The sequence below is a fragment of the Cervus canadensis genome, chromosome 29, assembly GCF_019320065.1.
Source record: "Cervus canadensis isolate Bull #8, Minnesota chromosome 29, ASM1932006v1, whole genome shotgun sequence".
NCBI classification, from domain to species: Eukaryota; Metazoa; Chordata; class Mammalia; order Artiodactyla; family Cervidae; genus Cervus; species Cervus canadensis.
In genome coordinates, this window is record NC_057414.1 from 26,399,882 (window position 1) to 26,425,746 (window position 25,865).

The 25,865-nt window shown below is 39.4% G+C and overlaps 1 protein-coding gene across 5 annotated transcripts in view; it reads left to right on the forward strand.

Annotated features, from left to right (window-relative positions):
- Positions 1–1,985: 1,985 nt before the first annotated feature.
- The window catches only part of CCDC15 (coiled-coil domain containing 15), a 47,323-nt gene continuing 23,443 nt past the window's right edge, over positions 1,986–25,865 (forward strand). For 2 of the 5 annotated variants that reach the window (XM_043452067.1, XM_043452072.1), the window contains exons 1-12: positions 2,003–2,259; positions 2,584–2,772; positions 5,020–5,169; positions 5,720–5,911; positions 10,658–10,771; positions 13,399–13,521; positions 15,654–15,770; positions 16,030–16,554; positions 17,480–17,599; positions 20,065–20,139; positions 20,441–20,563; positions 21,043–21,165. In XM_043452067.1, the coding sequence (XP_043308002.1) occupies positions 2,593–2,772; positions 5,020–5,169; positions 5,720–5,911; positions 10,658–10,771; positions 13,399–13,521; positions 15,654–15,770; positions 16,030–16,554; positions 17,480–17,599; positions 20,065–20,139; positions 20,441–20,563; positions 21,043–21,165 (1,842 nt within the window). In that variant the 5' untranslated portion in view covers positions 2,003–2,259; positions 2,584–2,592. The other 3 variants (XM_043452070.1, XM_043452071.1, XM_043452069.1) reach the window with 3 other exon arrangements.

The window sequence follows — 25,865 nt, forward strand, 5'->3', positions numbered from 1 at the left end:
CTATTTTATGGAGAAAACAGAGCAATCAGAAAGGAACTTCCACAAGCTCCCACTGCCATATTAGCCAATTACCAGTATATATTCTACTTCACTGCTAGTGTTATAATGAACTCTCTCTCCTGCTATCTAAGGCCAATGCCTTCAACTGTTCACTAGATCCCATTCCCTCTTACCCACTTAAGGACACAGATACAAAAATTCCTCCATCTCTCTCCTGCATTGTCAGTTTTCTTTTGTTTACTGGATAGTTAGCATCAACAGAACACACGGACTGCAATATTAAAGAAAAGAATCCTATGATCTATCTCTTTCAGATACACATTTTCTCTGTGTCACTTTACAATTCAACTCATTGTAAGAGTTGTCTAAAATGGCTGTCTTTAATTCTTCCTCCCTCTCTAGGCCTACCCAGCAGCCTTTTGATCTCAAACTACCCCCAAAACACTGTTTTTATAAAAGTTATCTATGACCTCCATATTGTTCAATCCAACAGTTAATTTCAGTCATCATCTTATTTGACCTATCAGAATTTAACACAGGTTAAATTCCTCTTCAATAAAACATTTTCTTCAAGGTATTACACACTCCTGGTTTTCTTCCTAGGCTTACAGGCTGATCCTTCCAATTTCTTTGCATTCCCCTCTTCTTCCCAGTCTGTTTAATGTGAGGAAGCCCCAGGGCTCAGGTTCTCAGCCAGGCAGGCACCCACTCTGGAGAGATTGTACTTGCAGTTCACTTTGCCTGAACTTTTAGAAAGCTCTCCAGTGAAAATTAGGAGTGTTTCATTATTCCATGGAAATGTGCATTGGATTCTTTGCTCAAAATTACCTCTGAAGCCTTCTCTGGTCATCCTATCTAAAATTTCATCTCCCCTACCCTCCGACACACTTTTTATCCTCATCCTCAGCTTTTAATCTACAATGCTCATCACCTGAACACATTTGTTTACTTATTCATGAATCTATTTTGTTATTTCTCATTGTCACTCCCACGAACAAAGGATATTTATCTCTTTTGTTCACTGCTATACATTTCCAGTGCCTAAAACAGTACTGGTATACAAAAAATCTCTCAATTGTAAGTTACATGAATGAACGAATGGGTATCTCACAGGGATAATGAAAGCTTGGAGCAGGCAGGGAGACCATATTTATGTATAAGAACATGTATGAAATAGCACTACTAATGTAGGGAGGTGTACAAAGGATCAGCATGATTTACAACTGGCTTGAAAAGTGTTAGTTGCTGAGTCCTGTCCAACTCTTTGGGACCCCATGGACTGTAGGCCGCCAGGCTCCTTTGTCCATGGGATTTTCCAGGCAAGAAGACTGGAGTGGGTGCCATTTCCTTCTCCAGGGGATCTTCCCGACCCAGGGATTCTTCCCGACTACAGGCAGATTCTTTATGGTCTGAGCTGCTGGCTTAGTTCGTTCCTGAAGGAAGCCCTGCCAGGCCCGCCTTCGCCCTTTTCCTGTGCTTCCTTCAATTAGGCCCCTGATCCGCTCAGTTATGGGCTTCTCTATGGCTCAGTGGTAAAGAAGTCGCCTGCTAAGGAGGACACCCGGTCCGATCCCCCCTGTCGGGAAGATCCCCTGGAGAAGGAAATGTCAACCCACTCCAGTACTCTTGCCTAGGAAATCCCACGGACAGATGAGCCTAGCGGGCTACAGTCCATGGGATCGCAAAAGAGTCAGACACGACTTATCAACAACAACCCGCTCAGTCAACCTGCTTTTCAGCCCAACGTATTCCTTTGCCTGAAGATGCCGGACATCCCCGGCGCTGGGATATTCAGGCACCGCCGGCAGACCCACATTTCTGCTGGCCGGTTTCCCAGCCGCCGGGGGAACTCACCCTGGCCGCACCCATTCCACTAGCATTCACAAGTCCCACCCGCTCAGCGAGACGAAGCGGAGGTGACGCACATCTGGACGCTAACTCCGCCCCTCACGCTTTTCCAGTCCCCGGGAGATGACGTGAGCCCGGTAGAGGCGGATACTAGGGCGCCGAAGGGCGGGGTGGGGCAGCGCGACGCGGGTTTCTCCAAAGCGGCGGTTTACTGGCGGTAGTTACCTTAGTATCCATGTTAGCTTGAGTTGTGGCCAGCTGCGATCAATACTACTAGGCCGGTGCAGTCTCAGCCAGAGTGTGACCCCGAGGCCTGAGAAACAGGCTTTTCTCTGGTCCGGGACTCCCCGGCGTTCAGCGCTGCCCCCATAACCGGATACCAATTATTTGAACTTTCGGCGTCAGACCCAGGTTCCCACCCCGCACCCTCCCAGTCCCGTCGCCCTCCCGCTGCTACGCTCTTTCCTCCCTTTCTCTTGTCGCTGTGCCCCCAATGGCACAGTTTCCTTCTCTCAGTCAGATTCTTATTTCTTCCCCGCGCTCCTCCGTGTTGCTTTTCGAGGGCGATCCTGAAACATTTCCTTCCTTTACAACACTTTATTTGTATCGTCCCTCTTCCTTTCTTCCTTCGCCAGAAGGAAGTCTTTGTCAGGATTCTGTGGCACAGGTGTTAGGGAATTGAGTTTTTTAAGGCGGTCGTTTGAAGATTTTGAGCTTTTCCTCTCTCCTAACCAGGAGTCATAGATGCCAAGAAGTATGGCCCCCCTCAAGAAGCCTCGAAATACCACAAAGTTGCCCCTGGCTTTAAACCCCTTGAAGAGCAAGGACGTGTTGGCAGTGCTGGCTGAGAGGAACCAGGCTATAGCACCCGTTGGGGCCTGGGTGGAGCCTGCCCCGCCAGATAGTTCAGAAGTCCCGGCAGCTGTGAGTGTCAGTTTGATGCCAATGTGGTGGGGTTTCTTCTCCCATCTTTCTTTTTATTAGCCTTCCCTAATTCCTTGTGCTCGCATAAGCAGTCTGAGGATGCTGTTTGTATTCCGTCATAAATAGTTACGTTTTTGCTTTAGGGTTATTGAACAAATACGTAGTTGTTAATTAAATTATACAAAGATGTTTAGTTGTTTCTAAATGTGGTACAGTCTTATCTTTGGTTTACACTTGAGAGCCACAACTTGGAACCAGTCATGCACTTCAGGAAAATGTTTGGTAATCTCAAGGTGAGGGCAAAAGAGGGCAGGCAGACAATGGGAGTTAAGGAAAGAGGCGCAGGTGGCTTCAGTTTGTCTGGGCTTGAGTTAACGAGTCACTTGTCCAGACTTGATGTATATATCTCTCCTTTGGAATTGTGTTACCTAATTATTCATTGATACTTGTACATTCTACTCTCTGGTACATATGTTCTAGAATAGTTTATGGGACAGATTTCTTGGAACTCATAATTTTAATTGGAATTTAAATTCACTTGATTTTGAGAATTTAAAGACTGTGAAATAATTTGAGGCACCCCTCAGAATTAGAATTTGGTATCACGGTGTTAGAAGAACGGATAGACAGGAGGTATATGATGGGTTTATTTAATTTGGCGATTCCTTATGGAAGAGAAACATAGTCCAGAGAAAAGCAATACAGTATAGGGCGTAAGTGTTGGAGTCAGAGAATGTTCTAGCGTTGCTACTTGCCAGCTGTAGGATCTTTGGCTGCTACTAAAGATGAATGTTTCTGAGCCCATTTCCTCATCTTTCATGTAAGAGATAAGAATACCTAGTATTAGAGCTAATTTTGAGGATTCAGTGATAGAAGTTAAAGTGCTTATGCTAATAGATCTTTAATCATGGTGACTACTATTATTTTCATTCTTTGCCATTCAGAACACTTAGAGGAAGTGAACAATGATCAAGGACTCAAATGTAATAAAACGTTCCAGATTGTTTTGGAATTAAGCTTTATATAAATATTGAGTACTTTTGTATTCTAGGCTCCCTTATAGTAGGGGAAGCAAAGGAGAATGAAACACATTTCCTGCCCTCAAAGGAGTCATAATCTAATAGGGAGTTAAGAATTATTGTACTCAATGTCAGTAAGAATGAGAGGTGGTGCGTGGTGGTGGTGGTGGTGGTGTAGTCACTAAGTTGTGTCCGACTCTTGGGACCCCGTGGACTGTAGCCTGCCAGGCTCCTCTGTTCATGGGGTTTTCCAGGCAAGAATAATGGAGTGGGTTGCCATTTCCTTTTCCAAGAATGAAAGGTAACAGAGGGGTATTGGATATTCATGGAGACTGAGTAAGCCTTTTCTAGGTGGAGATGACAGGAAGGGCATGCTTGGTTAAAAATGCAGCAGAATTCTCATTTTATAATAGCACATGGTGGGTGAGTGGTGAGCCATCTGATATGTTAATGTTAGTTTCTCAGTCATGCCAGACTCTTTGCAACCCCATGGACTACTAGCTCACCAGGTTCCTCTGTCCATGGAATTCTCCAGGCAAGAATGTTGGAGTGGGTAGCCACTCCCTTCTTCAGGGAATCTTCCCGATCCAGGGATCGAACCCAGGTCTCCTGCCTTGCAGGCAGATTCTTTACCATCTGAGCCACCAGGGAAGTCGAGCAATCTGGTATATGTGGACTATTTTACTCACTTTAGAAACTGAAGCACAAGATAGGTTTGAATTGGTTCATTAAGAATTAATGAAGATACTTTTAGTTCTCAGTACATGAAAAATTAAGATTTGATTTTTGTGCTCACAGGTTCTAAGTTTTAGTTTGTGATTTGGTTTCAGTTCTTGGTACTCACTTGAGCTTCCCTGGTGGGTCAGATGGTAAAGAATCTGCCGGCAATGCAGGAGACCTGGGTTCAATCCCTGGGTTGGGAAGATCCCCTGGAGGAGGGCATGGCAACCCACTCCAGTGCTCTTGCCTGGAGAATCCCCATGGATAAAGAACCCTGGTGGGCTATAGTCCATGGGGTCACAAAGAGTTGGACATGACATAGCGCCTAAGCACAGCACAGCTATGTTTAGATTATCAGCTCTGAACTACTGTGACTTCTTCACTGTACAGGGAATTTTGGATTATAGAACTGAATTATTTTTTCGGGATTGTATCTTGACCACTTTGTGTTTACAGTAGGCAAAACTAGTGGGACATTAAATTTATTTTCTATCTTTCATCTTTAAAGACTTCAGCATATATAATTGAAGAAGAACTGAAGGAGCAGCTAAGAAAGAAACAAGAAGCTCTGAAGCGTTTTCAGAGACAAGTCAAAAGCCGAGTAAATCAGCAAGTTCGGCTGAGAAAAAAGCAACAACTTCAGAGGTCTTATGAAGCTGTAAGTTCAAAAGTGAGCCTGAGTAAAGATTGGATGGAACATGTGTTTGTTTTGGGAAATGCAATTAGGAAACAACAGAATCACCTTTCTTGATTCCAGGCTTTGTTTCATTAACTAGTGAGGGCAGTAGATTTGTAGGCAGAGAAACTTGTTTCTGTTTTCCTGTGTTGTTCTGATGACCTCTTGCTTTCACCAGATAGTTATAAATAATGTCAGAGTTTGGGTTGGGGTTTAAATTCTGGCTTTGCTCCCTATTAGCTATGTGGCCTTGGGCGAAGTGCTTAAATTCTCTCAGCTGTGGTTTCTTTATCTGTGAAGTGGGGACATAGTTCTTGTCTCACAGTGTTGTTTTGAGAATTAGATAATATAGATTATTAGCACCTAGTAGGTGCCTGGTAAATGTTAGTTTCTTTGTCAACTAAAATTTCCCATCCCTCTCCCCAACCCCGGTTTTAAGACTTTTGGACTGCTTGTAGATATCAGTTGGTTATACTGGGCTGGGGGGAATCAGTCTCACTAGAGGAATCTCACTCATTCTTCCTTCATGTAGGCAGAGAAAGAAGGCTCTATAGCCATGCACTCTTCAGATCTTGCACACTTAACTCCTAAAAGAACAAGCGTTTTTCCAAGCAATTTGAATGCTGCTATTGGAAGTGCCAGATTGCCTCCTCCCCAGATGCTTGAGGGTGGAATAGAAGACAGAGAGAATCAGTATGAACTGTTCCAACAACAAGCCCAGGCTGTAAGTACATATTCATTTTATTTATGTCTCTGGTTTTTTTCTTTTTTTTAGATATATGACATACCTGGCCTATGATGTAGAGATTAGGAAGTGTCACATCAACTTCAACTTTTATCACCTTCCCCAACTTTTATCACCTCCCCCCCTTTTTTTACCTTGGTAAAGTGAAGATTAATGGGATGATGTTTATTTTTAATATACATTTTAAATTTATATTTAAAATTATATGAGAGTCCCTCAGACAGCAAGGGGATCAAATCAGACAATCCTAAAGGAAATCAACCCTGAATATTCAGTGGAAGGACTGATGCTGAAGCTGAAGCTCCACTACTTTGGCCACTTGATGTGAAGAGCCAACTCATTGGAAAAGACCCTGATGGCTGGGAAAGGTTGAGGGCAGAAGAGAAGGGGGAGATAGAGGATGAGATGGTTGGATAGCATCACCGAGTCAATGGACATGAGTCTGAGCAAACTCCAGGAGATTGTGAAGGACAGGGAAGCCTGCGTGCTGTAGTCCATGAGGTTGCAAAGAGTTGGACATGACTTAGTGACTGAACAACAGCAACAAAAATTTTTATTTATTGATTGGACACTTATGATACCAAAGTACTAGAGTTCAAAACTTATGAGAAAGAACTTTAAGTCAAAGAATGTAGATTTTCCAATTATACTTAAGTTGTTGTGGGTAAGTGACTCTCAATTTGTAGCATACGGACAAAAATGACTCCTAACCTCTATTGCACAAAGGTTCAGTACATATATGGGACTTTCAATGATTGTTTTTGTTTCTTTTTTCTGTCCCTCAATCTGATTATCACAATAAATTGGTCTGTAAGTCAAGTAATAATAAGTAAACTCTAAATTGACGTACTCACAAGTTTTTAATATAACTTTTCAGTGATTCACTTTGTATACCTAATATTTAAAAATTAACCACCATGAATAGCTCCATCCACTCAAGTCACTTGACGCCATCTAATCAGCACCCCCACCCTACTTAGTGTACCTTGGCTTTTGTTCAGTTGATCACGTTCTTCAACTTGGTTGTGGGAATAATCCTTCATCTTATCATTTTATTTTATTTTATTTAGTTCTACCAGTTTATTGCTACCAACCCATCTCCCTCCACCCTCCTTATGCATGTGTGCTCAGTCATGTAACCCCATAGACCTCAGCCCGCCAGACTCCTCTGTCCATGGACTTTTCCAGGCAAGAATGCTGGAGTGGGTTGGCATTTCCTTCTCCTATCTTATCCTTTTAAAGTGTAATCCAAAGGGTTAGTAAGAGGAGGAAAAAAATGTGGAAAATTACGATTATGTGAAAATAAAAGTTGTGTGATGCTAACATGCTTGGTCATAAATATGGAGCAAATCTTTTTGTGCTGTTAGGATAAATAGAGAAAGCTTTATTATAAGTACATGTTGTGTTGAGATACTTTTTAAAAAGATTTTTTTCTCTTTGCCAGACTATGACTTTTTCTTGTTATTGTTTGGCTTGTAGTGATCATTTTTTATTTTCTTTTAACTATTATGAACAATTTACCGAGCCAGTATTTATTGAGCCAGGCACTGCATAAAGTACAAAGGATAAAACATTGACCGAGACAGACACAGCCCTTGCTTTCATGGTGCTTGTAGCTATAAATCCCATTGTAGTGAGGATTGTACTTCATCTGTATAATACTTAAATAGGACACATCAGTCCACAGATATTTGAATATACAGCATTTGTTAAGCATTGTACGGTTACTAATGATATGTGAAATAGGACCTTTCATGGGTTTACATTTCCAAGTAGAGGTACAAAGCTAACAGACTCCTAATCTGTTGGTTAAAATATGGAAATATTTGCTGCATTTGGTGATAAATTTGTGCAGTGGAAGTTCAAAAATGTTTTAATTCTAAAGAAATAGTTGGGGAAGAATTCTTAGAGGAGGTGAAATTGAGCTGTATATTTTGAACTGGTAAACTGAGTTGAATTGGTAAATTCAAAAGAATTTTAAGATAGGAACAGTAAAAAGTCTAGAATATAAAAGTTTTTATACCCTGTTTTTTTTTTTTCTTTTTGGGCTGGGCCTTGGGGCTTGTGGGATCTTCCTGTTCCCTGACCAGGGGAAATCCATGCTGCTTGCTGTAGAAGCAAGGAGTCCTAACCATTAGACCGCCAGGGAAGTCCCGACCCTGTTTTTTTCTTAAAAGAAGATGAGCTCCTGAGGAATATTCAGTGACTTAAACTACTCTAAGCCTATAAACTTTTGCTTATGCAATCCGTGACAATAGTAGCTCAACTTTTTTTTTAATCTTACTGTTTCTGTTGCACTTTCTATCCACTAGATGTCACCAAGAACTAGACAGTGAGACAGTGTCCAAAGCAGTAACTCCTTTGGGACAGTTCCAGTCGAACTGCGACAGTTGGTCAGCCTGTCTCTACACGTGTTCTCTCTTCTTTACTTACTTTTCTACTGCAAACTGGTATTCTCATCATCACAGCTCCACAACTTTGGCATACTTAAAACTCCTTTAGCCTCTTTGTATGCCTGTTCATTTTACATAATTTGTTAAATGAACATTTAACAAATTGTTAAAATGAACATTTAACAAATAGGGGGATTTGTAAGCCCACAAACTTAGTGGCTTAGAATGACAAAAAGTTTTTCTCTCACAGTTGTGGAGACCAGAAGTCCAAAATCAGTTTCACTGAGCCAAAATCAAGGTGTCTGCAGGGATATGCTCCTTCCACAGATTCTAGGGAATATTTGTTCTTTGACTCTTCAAGCTTTTGGTGTCTGCTGGCATTCCTTTGCTTGTGACCACATCAAACCAATCTCTGGCTCCATCTTCACATCACCTTTTCTGTATGTCTGGTTTTCCTCATATCTAATATGTTTTATGAAAACCACTTGTGATGGCTTTTAGTGCTAGTCTAGATAATCCAAGATCATCTCAAGATCCTCAACTTAATCACATGTGCAAAGGCCCTTTCTCTTTATAAAGTAACAATTACAAGTCTAAGGAATTAAGACCTGATACCTTTGTGTGCGTGCTAAGTCGCTTCAGTTGTGTCCAACTCTTTGGGACACCATGGACTATAGCCTGCCGGGCTCCTCTGTCCGTGGGATTCTCCAGACAAAATTACTGGGTGGGTTGCCACATTCTTCTCCAGGGGGTCTTCCTGATCCAGGAATCAAACCCACATCTCTTGTACATCCTGCATTAGCAGATGGGTTCTTTACAATTGACGCCACCTGAAAGCCTCTTGATATCTTTGGGTGACTGTTATTCAGCATACTACATCCTCATAGCAGGTCATTGAAAGGGCTTTTGAGTTGATTTAATGACAGAGAAACTGAATGTTAGGTATAGTCCAATTGCTGGACCAGTTGAAATATCCTGCTTAAAGGACTAAAATCAATCTGTGATTCTAATAGAGGTGTGACTTGATGGAAAATGAAGAATACATAAGTAACTCTTATTTAAATCTGTCACACCAAGTATTTTGCATCCTTGGTCCCATTATACAGGGCAGTTATGTCTGTCATACCTGACAGTGAGTTAAAGCAGGCGTGTTCGTGGCTCTGTATTTTTTCGTAACTTCAGCTGCAAATATACTGTATCTTTTTGCATTGTGATTAACTCTATCTTGACCCATTTAGCTACTCTACTAACTAAATTTAGCTACTCTAACTAAATTAAAAGTCCTCCTTTTAATAGAATAAAGTATAATGTTTCAAGCTGGTTTCTCTGGCTAGAGGTATAGACCTTCTTAGAAGCAAGGTCAAAACAGAGGTAATATGCTGTAAGGAAACTGGACTGGTAACAGAATTTTCATCTCTAGTCACTATTAGTAAATATCATAAAATATTTGTTATTTATATCTGTAAACCATAATCATTATTTCCCTGTAAGGGAGAAATGATGTCGTTAAACTTTCACTGGATGGGTTGAAATTGGTCCTGGCTTTGCCATAATTTCACTGAATGGTATAGGAATATGCTTACCTGGATTTTCCTTAAAGGAACATTCTGTGCAGATATGGGAAGTGTGAAATAGGCAGTGCTTCCCTGAAAAAGAAATCAAAGTAGGTGCTTACTGAAATTGCTAGGTAGAAATAAGGGAATAAACACAAAATTAACATATTTAATATTAATATTTATTACTAATTGTTGTCTAGAGTACTTGAAACAAATTGGTTCTGTTGAGATGTTTGAATTTGTATTCTAAATTAATGTAGGAAGGCTTCCTGGAAGAAGTGACATTTGAGAAAAGACAAGTAAGTACAGTCTTCAAATGTTACAGGTGAAGAAGTAACCCATATAAATAAGAAAAAACAATTTTAGGGGACTAGGAGTGATAAAAGTGATCAGGCATGCAAGGACAAGTTGAAGAAATAACTCTTTATTAAGAAGATAGGTAGAAGGTAAAGAATATATCTGCTGAATCATTTCCAAATTCAGATCTTTAGGTTCTAATATTTTTGTGTACTTACTTAATATAAAGCATACATTATTAAAAAATGATTTGAGTAACAGCACTTAAATCAAGTTATGAAATGCAGTCTCTTAGAATAATAAAAAGTGTTGTAAAAGCTTATCAGCGCATCAGAAAGTCTTCTTTGCAGGTAATCCTCTGGTCTCAGGTCTGGCATTTTTTAATAATAGGGGCCTGTTTTCCTGTTGGAACACTTAGCGAATTTGATATTAAGACTTTAGCCTGTTTTTGTTTTCTTTTTTCCCCTTTTCCTTGGCAGCTTAGTCAAAGCATGAAAGAAGCACGTCATCGGCTGGCATCATTTAAAACTGTGAATCAGAAAGATGCACCAGAGTTTCCAGATGATATAAAGAAAAGCTTTCCCACCCAGGAGGTAATTTAAGTTCTAAAAATACAGGTAAAAAATAGGATAAAGATTAATTTATATCTCAGCATTGTTTAGAACTAAAAAATAATTGGAAATGACCTTAATTTTCCAATAGTAGGGAGTAGTCTACAAACATGATATATCCATATATAGCTGTTATCAAAAATATCATGCTTTCAAAGGATATTTGAAGCCTAGGGAAAGTGTTTGTGATATGAACGTAAGTGGAAAAAGTAGGATATAAAATTAGATACAGTATAAGCTCAATTTAAAACATTCATTCAATAGATATTTATGGACTACCTGTAGTTGCCAGGCATTGTTCTAGAAGCAGAACTTAACACTGGTGAAAAGATCCCTCAAGGAGCTCCTGTGCTAGTAGGAAAGCATATTCTTAAACAAGCACACAAATGCAGAATATTATTTCCAATGATAAGTGTAAAGCAAAATATCGAGATGGGGAGAGAATGCTCTATGCATAGACAAAGGCCTGAAAAGAAATGGACCAAGAGGTTCATGCTGATTATTTCTGGGTAGTGTTATTACAAGTGATTTTTTTTCTTTTTTTTTTTTAAATCATAGAAATTTTCCATAATTATATATTTTAAATTTTAATCAGGAAGGAAGAGGTCAGTGACATTTTTTAAAAAGAAAGAAATTCTCTTAGTTTTTTGGATTTTTTTTTTTTTTTTCGCCATACCAAACAGCATGAGGAACTTCCCTGACCAGGAATTGAACCTGTGCCTTCTGCAGTAGAAGCATGGAATCTTAATCACTAGACCACCAGGGAAGTCCAGAAAGAAATCCTTTTGTTTCAAAATATAGAATAACTTTCTGGATGTCCCTGGTATATATTTTTCCTGGTATATATTTTACCACAGTGAAAATAAAGACTGTGATTGCAGTGAGAAAAGCTATAGAATAAAGTTAGATCGAATTGGAACCTAAATATTAAGTTAGGTTTAAAAGAATATTTAAAGCTGTGCTTATAAAATTAAATTGTTTTGGTGTCTCCCTATTCCATGTTCACAAATTTGGATCCTAAACCCATATATTTCCCTATGTTTTCTTAATTTTGGCAATAGTTTCAAGTTTTGATAGGTAGCATCGATAAAATGGATCATTAATGTCTTTTTTACTTTTTTTGGTACCTTTATCAGCTGTCTCTTGTTTAGTTCTCTCTCAGTTTTTCTACCTAATTGGTATTTTTTTTTTGTTTACATTTTCCTAGATTACATGTATGTTTATATTTTATTTTTGTATTTTTTCCTTAAGTATCTCAGTGCAACCAGCAACCATCAAAGACACGCCTCTATGTTTGTAGTTAGTAGAATACTTCCTCTATACTTCCCTGTAGCTCAGATGGTAAAGAATCTGCCTGTAATGCAAGAGACCGGGTTTGATCCCTGGGTCAGGAAGATCCCTTCAAGATGGAAGTGGCAACCCACTCCAGTATTCTCACCTGGAGAATCCCATGGACAGAGGAGTCTGGTGGGCCACAGTCCATGTGTCACAAACAGTTGGACATGGCTAAGTGACTGACACATATTTAAATATAAAAAGCAAGTAGGCATGGGTGTGCTTAATATTGCATTCCATCTTAGATGCATTAAGTGTGGTTACCTCTAGGATTGCATTGTTGTGACTCAAGACAGAGTTTCTTTTGTAACTAAATTCTTGACTTGATTTCTTGACAATTTTCATACCTCTTCCACAGATTTGGCAGTACTGAAGTTTGGGTCCATAAGACTGACTTCCTGGTACTGCTAAAAGGAGATGGTTGGACCCAGTATATTTAAACCAGAAAAAGAAGGATGACCAGATCCTAGAGACTGATAACTTTATATTGTGCAGAACATATTCAAACCTTTCAATTGGTGTTTTTCCAGGAAGAGTACTGTTCCTAGGTCTGACTGAAATAATTATCCAGTAGAAGGGAGGAGGTTAAGTCTGACATAAAATCCTTGTATAAACCAATTTTATACGTCAAAGGTGCCATTTAAGTGTAGTTCATTATGATAATGATGATGACTCTGGGCTAGCTGCTTGCTTTCAAAGAATGCATGTGCTATTTCAGGTAAAGTATCACAAACAAATCTATGCCATATAATTGACAGTGAAATATTTCTTATCGAGTATGTAGTCTTTGTTTTAAATCTGAACAGTTTTCTACCCACTCAATTGTGAGCAGGAGGAATCTGCCAGTCAGAAAGGAGAACCACCTATAACCCAGTTGAGCTCTGGTTTCATTTGCTTGTTAGACTTATTTTTACTGATATTAGAATCTGTCTGGTTGTTAATGTTGTACTGGATTTAGAGATACACGTAGAAAATAGTTTTGTTTGCCCACTGTTAGATCACCAAGACAAAATTATAAGCCTTCTGAAGTTGTTACTGGCTAGGATAGGGGCAAATTGTAAAGTAAGTTAAAATATTCTTCTACCATCTTATTTCACTCCTAACGTTTGTTATGTAAATGATTTGTTTGTATACTTGAAATAGAACTCTCTGTTCTGTATTAGATTACTGTTACCTGCTAAGATTGTATCAGATATTTCACAAAAACTCAACTTAGTGTTATGAGCGTATTGCTCATAATGGTTTGTATTTGTATTAATTTTTCTTTTTTGCAGAAAGCACTTTGTAGGAAGCCATCATTTACCAGGATAAATATAGGCATAAGAGGAGAACTGCCCTTGGAGATCCATCAAGGTCTTTTAACTCCTGCAGATTACCAGAAATTTATGGATGATCAGGTAGGTAAATATAAAGAGTAGAGGGGTAAAAAGACACCCTGTTAGAACTAACCATACATAATTAAGGATGGACTTAAGTATTGGGATTATAATATCCAATAATTTTTTTTCTATTTAATTTTTTAATTAATACCTATTAATTTTTTTTATTGAGCTATAATTCACATACCACACAATTCACCCACTTTAAAGTGTACCCTTCAGAGGTTTTTGGTATATTCACAGGATTGTGCAACCATCATGTGAAGTTGCTCAGTCATGTCTGACTCTTTGCGATCCCATGGAGTGTAACCTGACAGGCTTCTCTGTCTGTGGGATTTTACCGGCAAGAGTACTGGAGGGGGATGGTGCAACCATCACCACAGTCTAATTCAGAAGATTCTCATTGTCCTTAAAAGAAACACTGTACCCACTAACTGTCACTCCCTAGTCCCTTCCTGTTTCTGTCCCCAGTACTAAACAACCACTAAACTACTTTCTGTCTCTGTAGATTTGCTTACTCTGGGCATTTCATGTAAATGTGTGTGTCATATAAATGGAATAATATAAAATGGGGCTTTTGCGACTGACTTCTTTTACTTTGCTTAATGTATTCAGAGTTCATCCACCTTGTAGCATGTATCAGTACATCAGTATATTATACTTGGTATATCCATTCATCAGTTAATAGACATTTGGATTGTTTCCACTTAGCTTTTATGCATAATTGTGCTATAAGCAGTTACATGTATTTGTGTGAACATTCATTTCTCTAGTTATGGAGTTTCTGGGTCACATGGTGACTCTGTGCCTAATATTTTGAGGAACTGTCAAGCTGTTTTCCATTAGCAACATATGAGGCTTCCAGTGTGTCCACATCCTCTTCAGTCCTTGTTGTTGCCCATCTTTTCATAGCCTCCTGAGTAGGTTTGGAGTGGTATCGCACCATACTTGCAGTTTGTATTTTCCTGATGACTAGTGGTCGTGAGTATCTTTTCATGTGCTTATTGCCCATTTGTTTATCTCTCGTGAAGAAAAATCTGTGTTCAAATGTAGTGCCATTTTTAAGTTGTGTTGTCTTTTTATTATCAAGTTGTAAGAATTCTTTGGGCTTCCCTGTGGCTCAGCCATAAGGGATCCACCTGCAATGCAGGAGACAGCTTTGATCTCTTGAGTTGGGAGTATCCCCTGGAGAAGGAAATGGCAACCCACTCTAGTCTTCTTGCCTGGGAAATCCCATGGACAGAGAAGCCTAGCGGGCTACAGTCCAGAGGGTTGCAAAAAGAGCCGGACTCTACTTAGCGAATAAACAGTAACAAGAATTCTTTATATATTCTGAATGCAAATCCCTAAAGTTGCATGATTTGCAACTATTTTCTCCCATTCTCTGGGTTGTTATTTCATTTTTTGTGTGTGTATATGTGCGAGAAGCCTCTTTATTGGGGTACCTTCCTTCATTGGTGTAAGAACAGAAGTTCCAATTAACCATGTCACTGCTTTATTCTCATAGTAGATTTTTTTCTCCAATTCTTTTGAAATTTTAGACTCATTGTAAATATATCTTTCTACATTAAAACTACTCCTCAACTCACAAAGACCCCACTTACCTTTGATTTCTATGGACACATTTTCAATTACTCATTTTATCCACTATACAAAAATCCCACCTTTTTGTAAGCAGTTTAAAGGCCCTCAAACGACTCTCCACCAATTCATCAAAAAAAAATTACCAAAATACAAATATTTTTAAAACAATAAAAAATTTCTGTTTCCAAAACCATATTTACAAGATTGACATTCCATCAATGTAACAATGAAATTCCATCAACATTGTCATCAATGTAAATATTCATTTCACTTTCTTAATGCTGTCATTTTTTAGCACAAAATTTTTAGTTTTGGTGTAGTCTAATTTATCTTTTTCTTTTGCTGCTTGTGCTGTGGTGTAGTATCTATTAAACCATTGCTTAATTCTATGTGTTCTTTTAAGAATTTTATAATTTTAGCTATTATAATCCATTTGGAGTTATTTTTTATATATAGTGTGAGGAAGAATTCTAACTTGATTCTTTTACATGCATTCTTGTTTCTACCTGTAATAGATACATTTGTTTGTTTGTTTGTTTTTCCATTTTTGTTTGTATGTTCTTTAGGAACCTGAGGAATCTTCATCTGTTATGATAGATAAGAAAGGGAAAAAGCATTTGTCTTGGGGGGACCAGGAGGATCTCTTTTCTGAAGACAAAGATATACCTTTCAGCAGAGTTCAGGTAAAGCAGAGGGAAGGGAGATGGTATAGTAGAAATGAAAGTAATTATGATTTGGACTTGGGCTGTTGGTATTCTTGTGCCTGGTTTGGTCTTGTAGATTCAGGTTCTGTTGAGTTGAGCAAAGACTGTAATTTTGCATTTTATCTTAGTAGTTTGTTTGACTACCATATCCTTTTAAGATTATTTTAGGAATCTCACAGAAAACCGGAGTGTTACTGCTACTTGGCATTCTATATTCAATGTTTCTGTTCACTTTTAGAAAGTACAGTTCAAAACCCCACTATTTGATGTGATGGAAGAGGAAGAAGTAAAGCAGTTACATCAGGACGTCTTGCCGGAAGCCCAGGATTATCTTCCAGAAGCCCAGGGGGATTTGACAAGTGTCCTCGATGTTGAGTGGGAAGCCCAGCGCTGTGAGCCGAGGCTCAGTACCCAGCATATCGATCTGGAAGGCCACACTGTTGAGCCCAAAGCCCAGGCCGTTAAGACAAAAGCTAAGAGTGTTATGCTGAAAGACCAGACTATTGGATTAGAAGATGGGGATATTGCCTTGGAAGTACAAGATTTTCCACTCCGAAATCAGACTTTTCTACCCACAGATCAGCACATTCTCCCCAAAGACCAGAATGTTCTACCCAAATGTCAGGACCAGGATTTTCTACCCAAAGACCAAGATTTTCTACCCAAAGACCAGGGTGTTTTACCCAGAGACCAGTGTGTTCTCCCCAAAGACCAGAATATTCAACACAAATGTCAGGACCAGGATTTTCTACCCAGCAATCAGGTAAAATAAAGTGGAAAGAAGATACAACAAAAAGAAAGAAGCATGTTAAGGCTTGTAGTGGGATTTGCAAGAACTATTGCAGCTGATTTAGAGAGTCGTAGTTGGGGAAAAAATAACTTGCCTGATTGATTTCTCACATGTCCAGCATTCTTATTAAGTGTTAAAATTCTTAGCAGCAACATATTACCCCTGTTTGGACAATTTACTTTTTAAAAAAACTTTCTTCATTAGGTAAAGTATTTCTCAGAGCTATCATCTGTTTTGAGAGCTGAAAGATGGGAAAAAAGAGTAGACCACAAGTGTCCAACAGTATTTTTAACGCAGGTCCCAAGGCCAGCCCTCCAGCAAAGATTGATTAGACTAAGAGGAAAAGAAAGGGATCAACAGGAAGTAAATTACTTAGGGCTGTGGCTAGGCTTATGTGGCACAGAGTATAGTGTATTAACTTATTCTGTAAGATGATGGCCTCAGTTAACTTCTGAATTCTCACTGCAACCTAAAGTATTATTGATTACCTTGTGTTTCTTAACTGAACAATTGCTATTTTATATTTGTTCTTTTTTGGAAAGCAGATTTGAAGCCAGCAGTATCAATGTTGATAGGTAGGAGTCGGGGAGAGGTGTTTCCTGTGGATATCTGTCAGGATCTTTTACACAGGCATGAAGATGAGGCCTTCATCGGTGGCAAGGTAGAGCAGAAAAAGGAGAGAACATGAGGAAATGTGTTGTTTGGGCTTAGTTTGGAGCTTTCCAAGATTGTTCTCAGATAGATTTCAAGAAGTGCGGTTTGTGTTTTATTCCATATTGTTTCACATTATCTGGAGTTGAAAAAATTACTGTAAGGCTCCTAGTAAAGCCTGGACTATTATTTCTATCATGTTACTCCCATTGAACAATTGACAATTTATGCTTTTTTTGTCTTTTAGAAGGTATGCTTCAAGGAGACATATTGTGATATGATGAGTGAGAAGAGAAAAGACTTTTCTCTGGCAAGTTATCAGTATCTGCCTCCTAAACTTCAGGACCAGGCCTCCATCAGAGATCAGGTAGAGCTCAATCAAAAAGATATAGATGGGGGACTTCGCTGGCGGCCCAGTGGGCTTCCATTGTGGCTCAGACCGTAAAGAGTCGGCCTGCAATGCGAGAGATCTGGGTTCTGTGCCTGGGTTGGGAATATACCCTGGCAGAGGAAGTAGCAACCCACTCCAGTATTCTTGCCTGGAGAAACCCTTGGACAGAGGAGCGTGGCAGGCTACAGTCCATGAGGTCACAGAGTCAGACACGACTGAGTGACAACACTATTCCAGTGGTTAAGACTCTGCACTTCCTCTGCAGGGGGTGCAGTTCAGTCCTTGATTGGGGAGCTAAGATCGCACATGCTCTGAGGTGTGCCCCTCCTCCCCACCCTGCAGAAAAAAAAGAGATAGATGGAAAATAAAGCAACTGGATTTTACACATTTCCAACAACTGGTAATGTGAAATATAGAATCAGACCCTTGTTTAGTGGACTGTATCAATCAAAGCAGTTCTGTCATTCAGAAGGCTGATAAATCACACTTGTATTCTTATTGTGGAATCAGACTATTTTAATTTATTAAGATTATGCTATAGCTTTTGGTGAGGCATTGTTCCCACAGGTATACTGCTCTTACATGAACAATGTAGGGGAATTAGCGGATTCTAAATTACTTAAATTTTGAGGGGGTTGTCAGACTGTACTGTGAATGTTTCGGGATTAAAAATTAAGATCTATAGAGTTGGGTTAAAAGTTTAACATCCTTGTTCAAACTAAAATGTATCAGAATACCCTCATGTGGTACCATTTTCCTGGCGTTCTCACTGAAGCCCAGAGTGTTAAGGTTAGTATGTTGCCCTGGTTATATGATATGCTTTCTGTTTTTGTTGTTTCTTTTAAATGTATTTCTGAAGCAACTGTCATCTCTAATGCGAGAAGAAAGATGAATTGATGCTGGGGTGTCATCAGTGTATTAAACCTACAATGTAAGACCACCCCCCTCCCCCTGGAGAGCAGGTAGAGCAGAAGACAGTGGGAACACTGTCTACTTTCTAAAAAAGTAACTGCAGATGGTGACTGTAGCCATGAAATTAAAAGACGCTTGCTCCTTGGAAGAAAAGTTATGACCAACCTAGACAGCATATTAAAGAGCAGATATATTACTTTACCAACAAAGTTCCATCTAGTCAAAGCTATGGTTTTTCCAGTAGTCATGTATGGATGTGAGAGTTGGACTATAAAGAAAGCTGAGTGCTGAAGAATTGATGCTTTTGAACTGTGGTGTTGGAGAAAACTCTTGAGAGCCCATTGGACTGCAAGGAGATCCAACCAGTCCATCCTAAAGGAAGTCAGTCCTGAATATTTATTGGAAGGACTGCTGCTGAAGCTGGAACTCCAATACTTTGGCCACCTGATGCAAAGAACTGACTCATTGGAAAAGACCCTGATGCTAGGCAAGATTGAAGGCAGGAGGAGAAGGGGACGACAGAGGATGAGATGGTTGGATGGCATCACTGACTCAATGGACATGAGTTTGAGTAGACTCAGGGAGTTGGTGATGGACAGGGAGACCTGGTGTGCTACAGTCCATGGGGTCACAAAGAGTCGGACATGACTGAGTGACTGAACTGAGATTTGGGCTAGAGCTTGTCAAGCTAGCTTGTGTGTAGGCTGCATAGAATTAAAGCTTCTGGCATTAGGCTAAGAGTATGATGTCATCAGTTGTTTCAAACTGTGTCAGATCTAAAGAAAGTCCAGGTGACAAAGCATATGTCTGTCATTTGGGCCAAATAAGAGATAGATTTTACTTATATAATATTGATTGATTGTCAGTAAATAGTTCTTGGTAAACTCAAGTCCTTCAGTAAATTTGGGTTTGGACATTTAGTCTTCTGTACATTGAAGGAATTCTACTCTTGGGCAGCTGAAGCAGTACACCAAAGCCAGACATCCAGTTTGCAGACCAATTATGATAATGAACAAAACAAGCTGTTTGCCACTCAAAACTTCCCAGACTGCACCACTTCTAGTGTTTGTACATGGAATTATCGGGGACATTGAGTAGGTGTCCTTAAGCTTGTTTCCTGGCTTTACCTGAGAAAATGTTGGCAACTTTATAAAGATATTTTCTTGTTGCCTTATCTTATTCTAAATGTATTGTTGAATAAAGAGTTACCCCATGCAAAAAAAGAAAAAAAAAACCCAGAATAATCTAGGATTTGCTTTCAAATACTCTAGGAAAAATGTGGGAGAAAAGATATATGAAAAAACATGATGTTGCTAATTGCTGACACTGGGTGATGGGTATCTTTGGATTCCTTATACTATTTTTTTTTCTACTTTGATGTATGTTTGGAAATTTTATATTAAATACACACATGCACACACCTGTTAAATTATCCTCCCCTAGTATCATTATTTTGGGTTGTCAGTGAAGTGTGCACTACTAACCTATTATCTTTGCTCAATTAGTTTTGTATTTTGTTGTTCCATTAGAGCAAGTGTGTTAAGCAACCCTCATGTTTCAAGAAATGGGAGCTTGGAAGAGGAATTGCTTCTGGAGTGTGGTTGGTATGTCTCACCCCGTGTTCAAGACCTAGCTTTTCCAAGCGAGTAAGTAGAACAGAATATAGTGGGGAGTAAGTGATAGTAGATTCCTTAGGTTTGAATTCCACATTGGCAGGGCAAAGTCGTAACTGCTTCAGGGGTTTAGTGTTAAGGTCAGTAACAATGGGCAAAGGTATAATGTCCTCTTGTTCTGTGGCTGTTCTGCCCTGTTGAGACTGGTTCTGGCCTCTTCACTGAAGCTTTTGCTAGGGCCCCGGCCTGATGCTACTTCTTGGACAGTTGTTCAAGGTTTCTTTTCTTTTAGCACAGGAACTACGGGCAGGCCTCGCATAATGTGACAGATGAGAAATGGAGAAAGGAGCTATTTCTGGAGCGCTGTGAATGTGTCATTCGTGACATCCAGGAGCCAGTCTCTGCCAGAGAGCAGGTAGAGCTTAGTGTAGTGAAGAGTAAGCAGCAGAAAGTCAATTAGTGAGAGTTTGATATGGGCTTGCCAGAGCTGCGCTGCTAGCAAGCAATGATGATAGTGTTATCTCTTATTAATAGTATTAGTAATGTTATTAGTGTCATTATGAATAACAGCTTAAATTCATTAAACATTTACCATAGCCACAGTGGTTCTAGAACTTTGTATCCGTTGTCTCATTAAACTCTCAAAATAACCCTGGGAGATCGATGGTATTATTATCCTTGTTTTACCAATAGAGAAACTTAGGATTTCTTCGCAGATGCGGTTAAGATCTACAGTAGTGGCAAGAAGTGTAGTGTCTGCTTTCATGCTTTAATGCATCAGAAGAGTCTTCTGACGGGTTTAGATTACATCAGGGCTATCCCTGCAGCCTAAAGTATTTTCACAAGCATCATGTCACTACTTATGCAATTTGGTGAACCCTTTGTATCTTTCAGAGCTTATGCTCCATACAGCAACCATCTGCTGAAACAGCTGAAAGATGGCAGGAAGATTTGCTTCTGGATGGCCATCAGCATCTTGCACCCAAGCAGCAGAGAGAGGCTTCCGGCAGAAGACAGGTAGAGCAGACTGTTGAGTGTGAGCAGTGGAATTTAGATAGGGTCATAGGTACCTACTGAGCTGGGAACAGTAAGGCTGAGCAAAAAGCAGGTTCTTGGTTTATTTCGTGGTGTGTGAAACCTGTCCTGACCTACGATTACTCCCTGAAGGCTAGGGTCTTGTCAGAAACACTTGTTGCCTATTGGGAAAATTGTGTTTTTTACATGTGTATTCTCTTATAAAAGGTGTGTTTTCAGTGTCTCTTCTTTTATGAGAAGCGAAGAAGTAAGTAGTTTCTGAAGGGTCGGGGTCAGGAGGATCTTGCACCCAACAGCCAGGACTAGATCCCCATCAGGAGCCTGGTAGAGCACAAGGCAGGATCACTAAGACATTTAGGCTGGAACTTGTTAGGGTTATGTTTTCCAAGAAAATGTTACGGTACTCTGGCCTACTAAGCTTTCCCTATGGCTGAAGTCTAGTTTATTTCCATCAGAATTTTACACTGTCTGCATAATTTTTAACTCGTGGTTTTTTGTTATTTTAGAAACAGAGCCTTCAGGCAACCAGCATTGTTAGAATGTATGAAAGAGAGAAAGAGAAATTTTCCCTTGGTCCTTTTAGAGAGCAGAAAGAAAAGGAGGAAGAAAGGCAGAAAGAAGGACTTGGCTGAGCTTTTCAGACTAAGCTGCAGCTTCTTTGTTATTTTTGGTTCGGGTCTAAGGTTGGCCTAAGGGAAGGCTGTTGTGTTTTATTCTGCATCGCCATTTCTGTATTCTGCAAGCCCTTTCTACTTCCGGTCCTTTGCATATTTTTTTCCTCTTTTTGAGAGGCTTCTCTTTTTTTCTTTGCGAAACTGGTCCCTTCTCATCCTTTAGGTTTCAGCTTCAACTTCTCTGATCACCTTATCAAGATTAGGCCTCCTCCCCTTTTGTGTTTTTCCTCTGTCCCTGCATTCTGTTTCCTTCTCTATACACAAGACAGTTGGTAATTACTTACTTCCATGTTTTCCAGTAGTCTGTAAGCTTTATGAAGAGAGAGAGTGCACCTGTTTTGTTTATTGGAGTGTGGACAGCCTTTAGCTTGGTACCTAGTACCTGCTTGCCTCTTGCTAAGTTTGTTTAGAAAGAATTGGTCAGTCAATCAAACGTTTATTGAGCACCAGTTTGATGTTAGCCATTGTTTAGGTTTTAAATATTAAAGATATAGCTGTGAATAAGACTTAGCACTCAAATTTCAGACCGTCTGAAGAAGAGAGACTGGCAAATAAGCGATAATTATGAAGCAACGTAATTAGTGGTAGAGAATGGATAGGCCATTAACTGAGCAGGAAGAGGGGTACCTAATCCTGACTGTTTGATTCAGGGTGCCACTTTAATAGTCAGAACCTCTTCTTCTTGTCCTTCTGTCACACCAGCCCTGAAAATCCTAGATCAGTCCTTTCACCTTTCAGACTCCTGAATAATCCAGGTTTATTGTAAAAAAAAAAAAACCTCTTTAATGGTGTAGATTTATACACATTCATACGTAGGGTTTTACTGGATCCCCAGTGCTGCTTAGTGTTTTTCCTAGTTGCCACTTGTTAGTTCCCTCACACATGGCCCACACTGATAACTCCAAACCTTAAATATTCCATAAAGTTCTTTCTGCACCCCTATACTTTCTGATTTTCATTAAAAAAGAGGCCATAATTCAATAACTCCCTTGACCATTTACTCTTTTGTCATTCTTGTTTCTACTAGTCTCAGAGGAAGAATTGTCTTTTTTTTTTTTTTTTTTTTTAATTTTTTTGACTGGGTGGTACACAAGATCTTAGTTCCTTGACCAGGTATCAAACCCAGGCCCCCTGCATTGGGGGTGGGGAGTCTTAACCACTGCACCACCAGGAATGTCCCATCCTAGAGTTGTCTTTCTTTGGATCCATATTCTGGATTTGCTTTCCATGTTTTTCTTCTGGGTCCAGTTTTGAACATTATAATGTGAGACTGACTGACTGTTAAAATCCCCTGAAGAACGTTCCTTTTTTTGTTCTAGCAGGCAGTTGACTTGGTTAAGTTCAGGCTCCAAGTTCTCTCTCATCTTCTGTGAACAGCAGCTCCAATGTTAGTTCAGTTCTCAAAGCCTTCTTTATACTCCATTAAGTCCATCCCAGGCAGCACAGCTCAGGGGTGATTCTGGGGTGTGTGCCATTTCATACACAGAATTAAGGAATCCACTTTTCTGACTCACTCCTCTTTTTTTTTTTTAATTAATTTTTATTGGATTATAGTTGATTTACAATGTTATATTAGTTTCAGGTGTCACAGCAAAGTGACTCAGTCATGCGTATACATATCTGCATTCTTTTTTAGATTCTTTTTGAGTATTGAGTAGCGTTCCAAACTCACCCCTCTTCAGGGTACCCCACCCATATACTCTCCAGATACTTAGAGCCACATTTCCTACAATTTTTACTTAGAATCAGTGAGAGAGAGCTAGAGGCTCAGAATGGGCTTACTCGTTGGCCGGTGCTGGAAGTCCAATTTTTCTTACTTTAAAAAAATGCTTTTTCCTATTCTTTGGCTGCACTGGGTCTTGGTTGCTGCACGCAGGCTCTCTGGTGCTGTGGAGTGCTGGCTTCTCATCGTGGTGGCTTCTCTTGTTGTGGTGCACAGGCTCTAGGGGCATGGGCTTCAGTGATTGAGACGCGCGGGCTTAGCTGCTCCACAGCATGTGGAATCTCCCTGGACCAGGGATCAAACCTGTGTCTCCTGCATTGGCAGGCAGATTCTTAACCACTGGACCACTGGGGAAGTCCTTTCTTACTTTTACGAAAGCAGAAAAAATAGTTTCATTTTTATTACAGCAAAAAGTAAATAACTAATAAAAAGGAAGAAAGACCCCAAATTACAGAGATAGCCACCATTAACCTTTTGCTACATATTGTTTTTAGATTTTATCTGTAACAAACAAACTTTATTTAGGTATGTAGTCAGTTCTCTTTATTCATAATAGTTATGTTCTATAAACTTGCCATAAATAGTGCAACTGAATTTTAGTCAATACTGAACCATTGCTTAACTGTTTTGTGTGAATTTCTGTGTAGACACCTTGTTAGTATGTATTGTTGATTCATTAACATTGGACTCAGGGCCAACGGCACTATAGCTCATGCCTGAATGAAGCTTATTTAATAGACGTATTTTCTCCATAAGGCACATCACAACCTTCTTATGCTAAAAACACTAGGTAGTACTTGAGCACTGTGCTTGAGGGGTGTTTTAAATAGCACAATCAACAAAAAAAGCACAAAAATGCAAAAAGCTTTGCACTCAATGTACATTTGAAAGGATACTTGTTTACAGTATGAAGGCTGAAACAAGAAGGCAGAGCATCGCAGTGTTTGACCTTAGCTGGCAGCATGTCCATCTGATGACTCAGATTTTTCACAACACTGTTCATGTCTAGAGGTGACCACAAGCACTGTGAGCATTAATTCTGTGATAATAAATACATCTTGGTGAATAGGCAAATTCACAAATAAGGACTAGTCAAATAATGAAGCCTGGCTGCTTTGTATACCATACAGGTAACCCATTGAAAATATACAATTCAGTGTTTTTACTATATTCAGAATGTTGTGCAAGCTTTACCATAGTCACTCCTAGAATATTTCATCACTGCCCAGAAGTCCCATACCTTTAACAAGCTTTCATTCCCTTTTGCCCCTTACCTCCAACCCCAGCCCTAGGCAACCATTAGTCTACTTTTTATCTCTCTAGATTTGCCTATTCTGGACATTTTATATAAAAGAGATCATAGAATGGCCTTTTATCACTGAGTTCTTTCACTTAGCATAATGTTTTCCAAGTTCATAGACCTCGCAGTATGTAGCAATGCTTCATTCGTATTTGTTGGATAATATTCCATTGTATGCATGTAGCATATTTTATTTATCCATTCATCAGTTGATAGGCATTTGGATTGTTTCTACTTCTTGACTATTAATAGTGAATAGTGCTGCTGTGAACATTTGTTTGTATGTTTTTCTGTGATGCGTGTTTCCATTTTCCTTGGGTGTATAAGTAGGAGGGAAATTGCTGAGACTTATGGTATCCATATGCTTAACCTTTGGGGAGGGACTGCCAAACTGGTTTCCAAAGTGGCACAGTGCTGTTCATTCTTACCAGCAGTATTATGAGGTTTCTGTTTCTCCACATCCTCACGAACACTTGTTATTGTCTTTTGTCTTTTTAATTATAGCTCTCTTAATGGGTATGCAATAATATCTCATTGTGGTTTTGGTTTACATTTTCTTAATGATTAATGATGAGCATCTTTTCATGTGCTTATTGGCCATATGTGTATTTTCTTTAGAAAACTATTAAAGTCCTCTGCCCAATTTCTAATTGGATTATTTGTCTTTTGATTATTAAGTTATGTGAGTTCTTAATATATTTTACACATAGTACCCTTATTTATTTTGTGATTTGCAAGTGTTTTCTCCTATCCTAAGGGTTGTCTTTTTCACTTTGTAAGTGGTTTCTTTTGCAGCACAGAAGTTTTTAATTTCGATGAAGTCCATATTATTTACTGTTTTGTGGCTTGTGCTTTTGATGTCATATCTAAGAAACCATCACCTTTGTATTTCTCTTAAGAGTCTTACATCTCTTGCATTCAGGTCTGTGATCCACTTTGCATTAATCTTCATGTATGGTGTTGGGTAGGGGTCCAGTTTCATTCT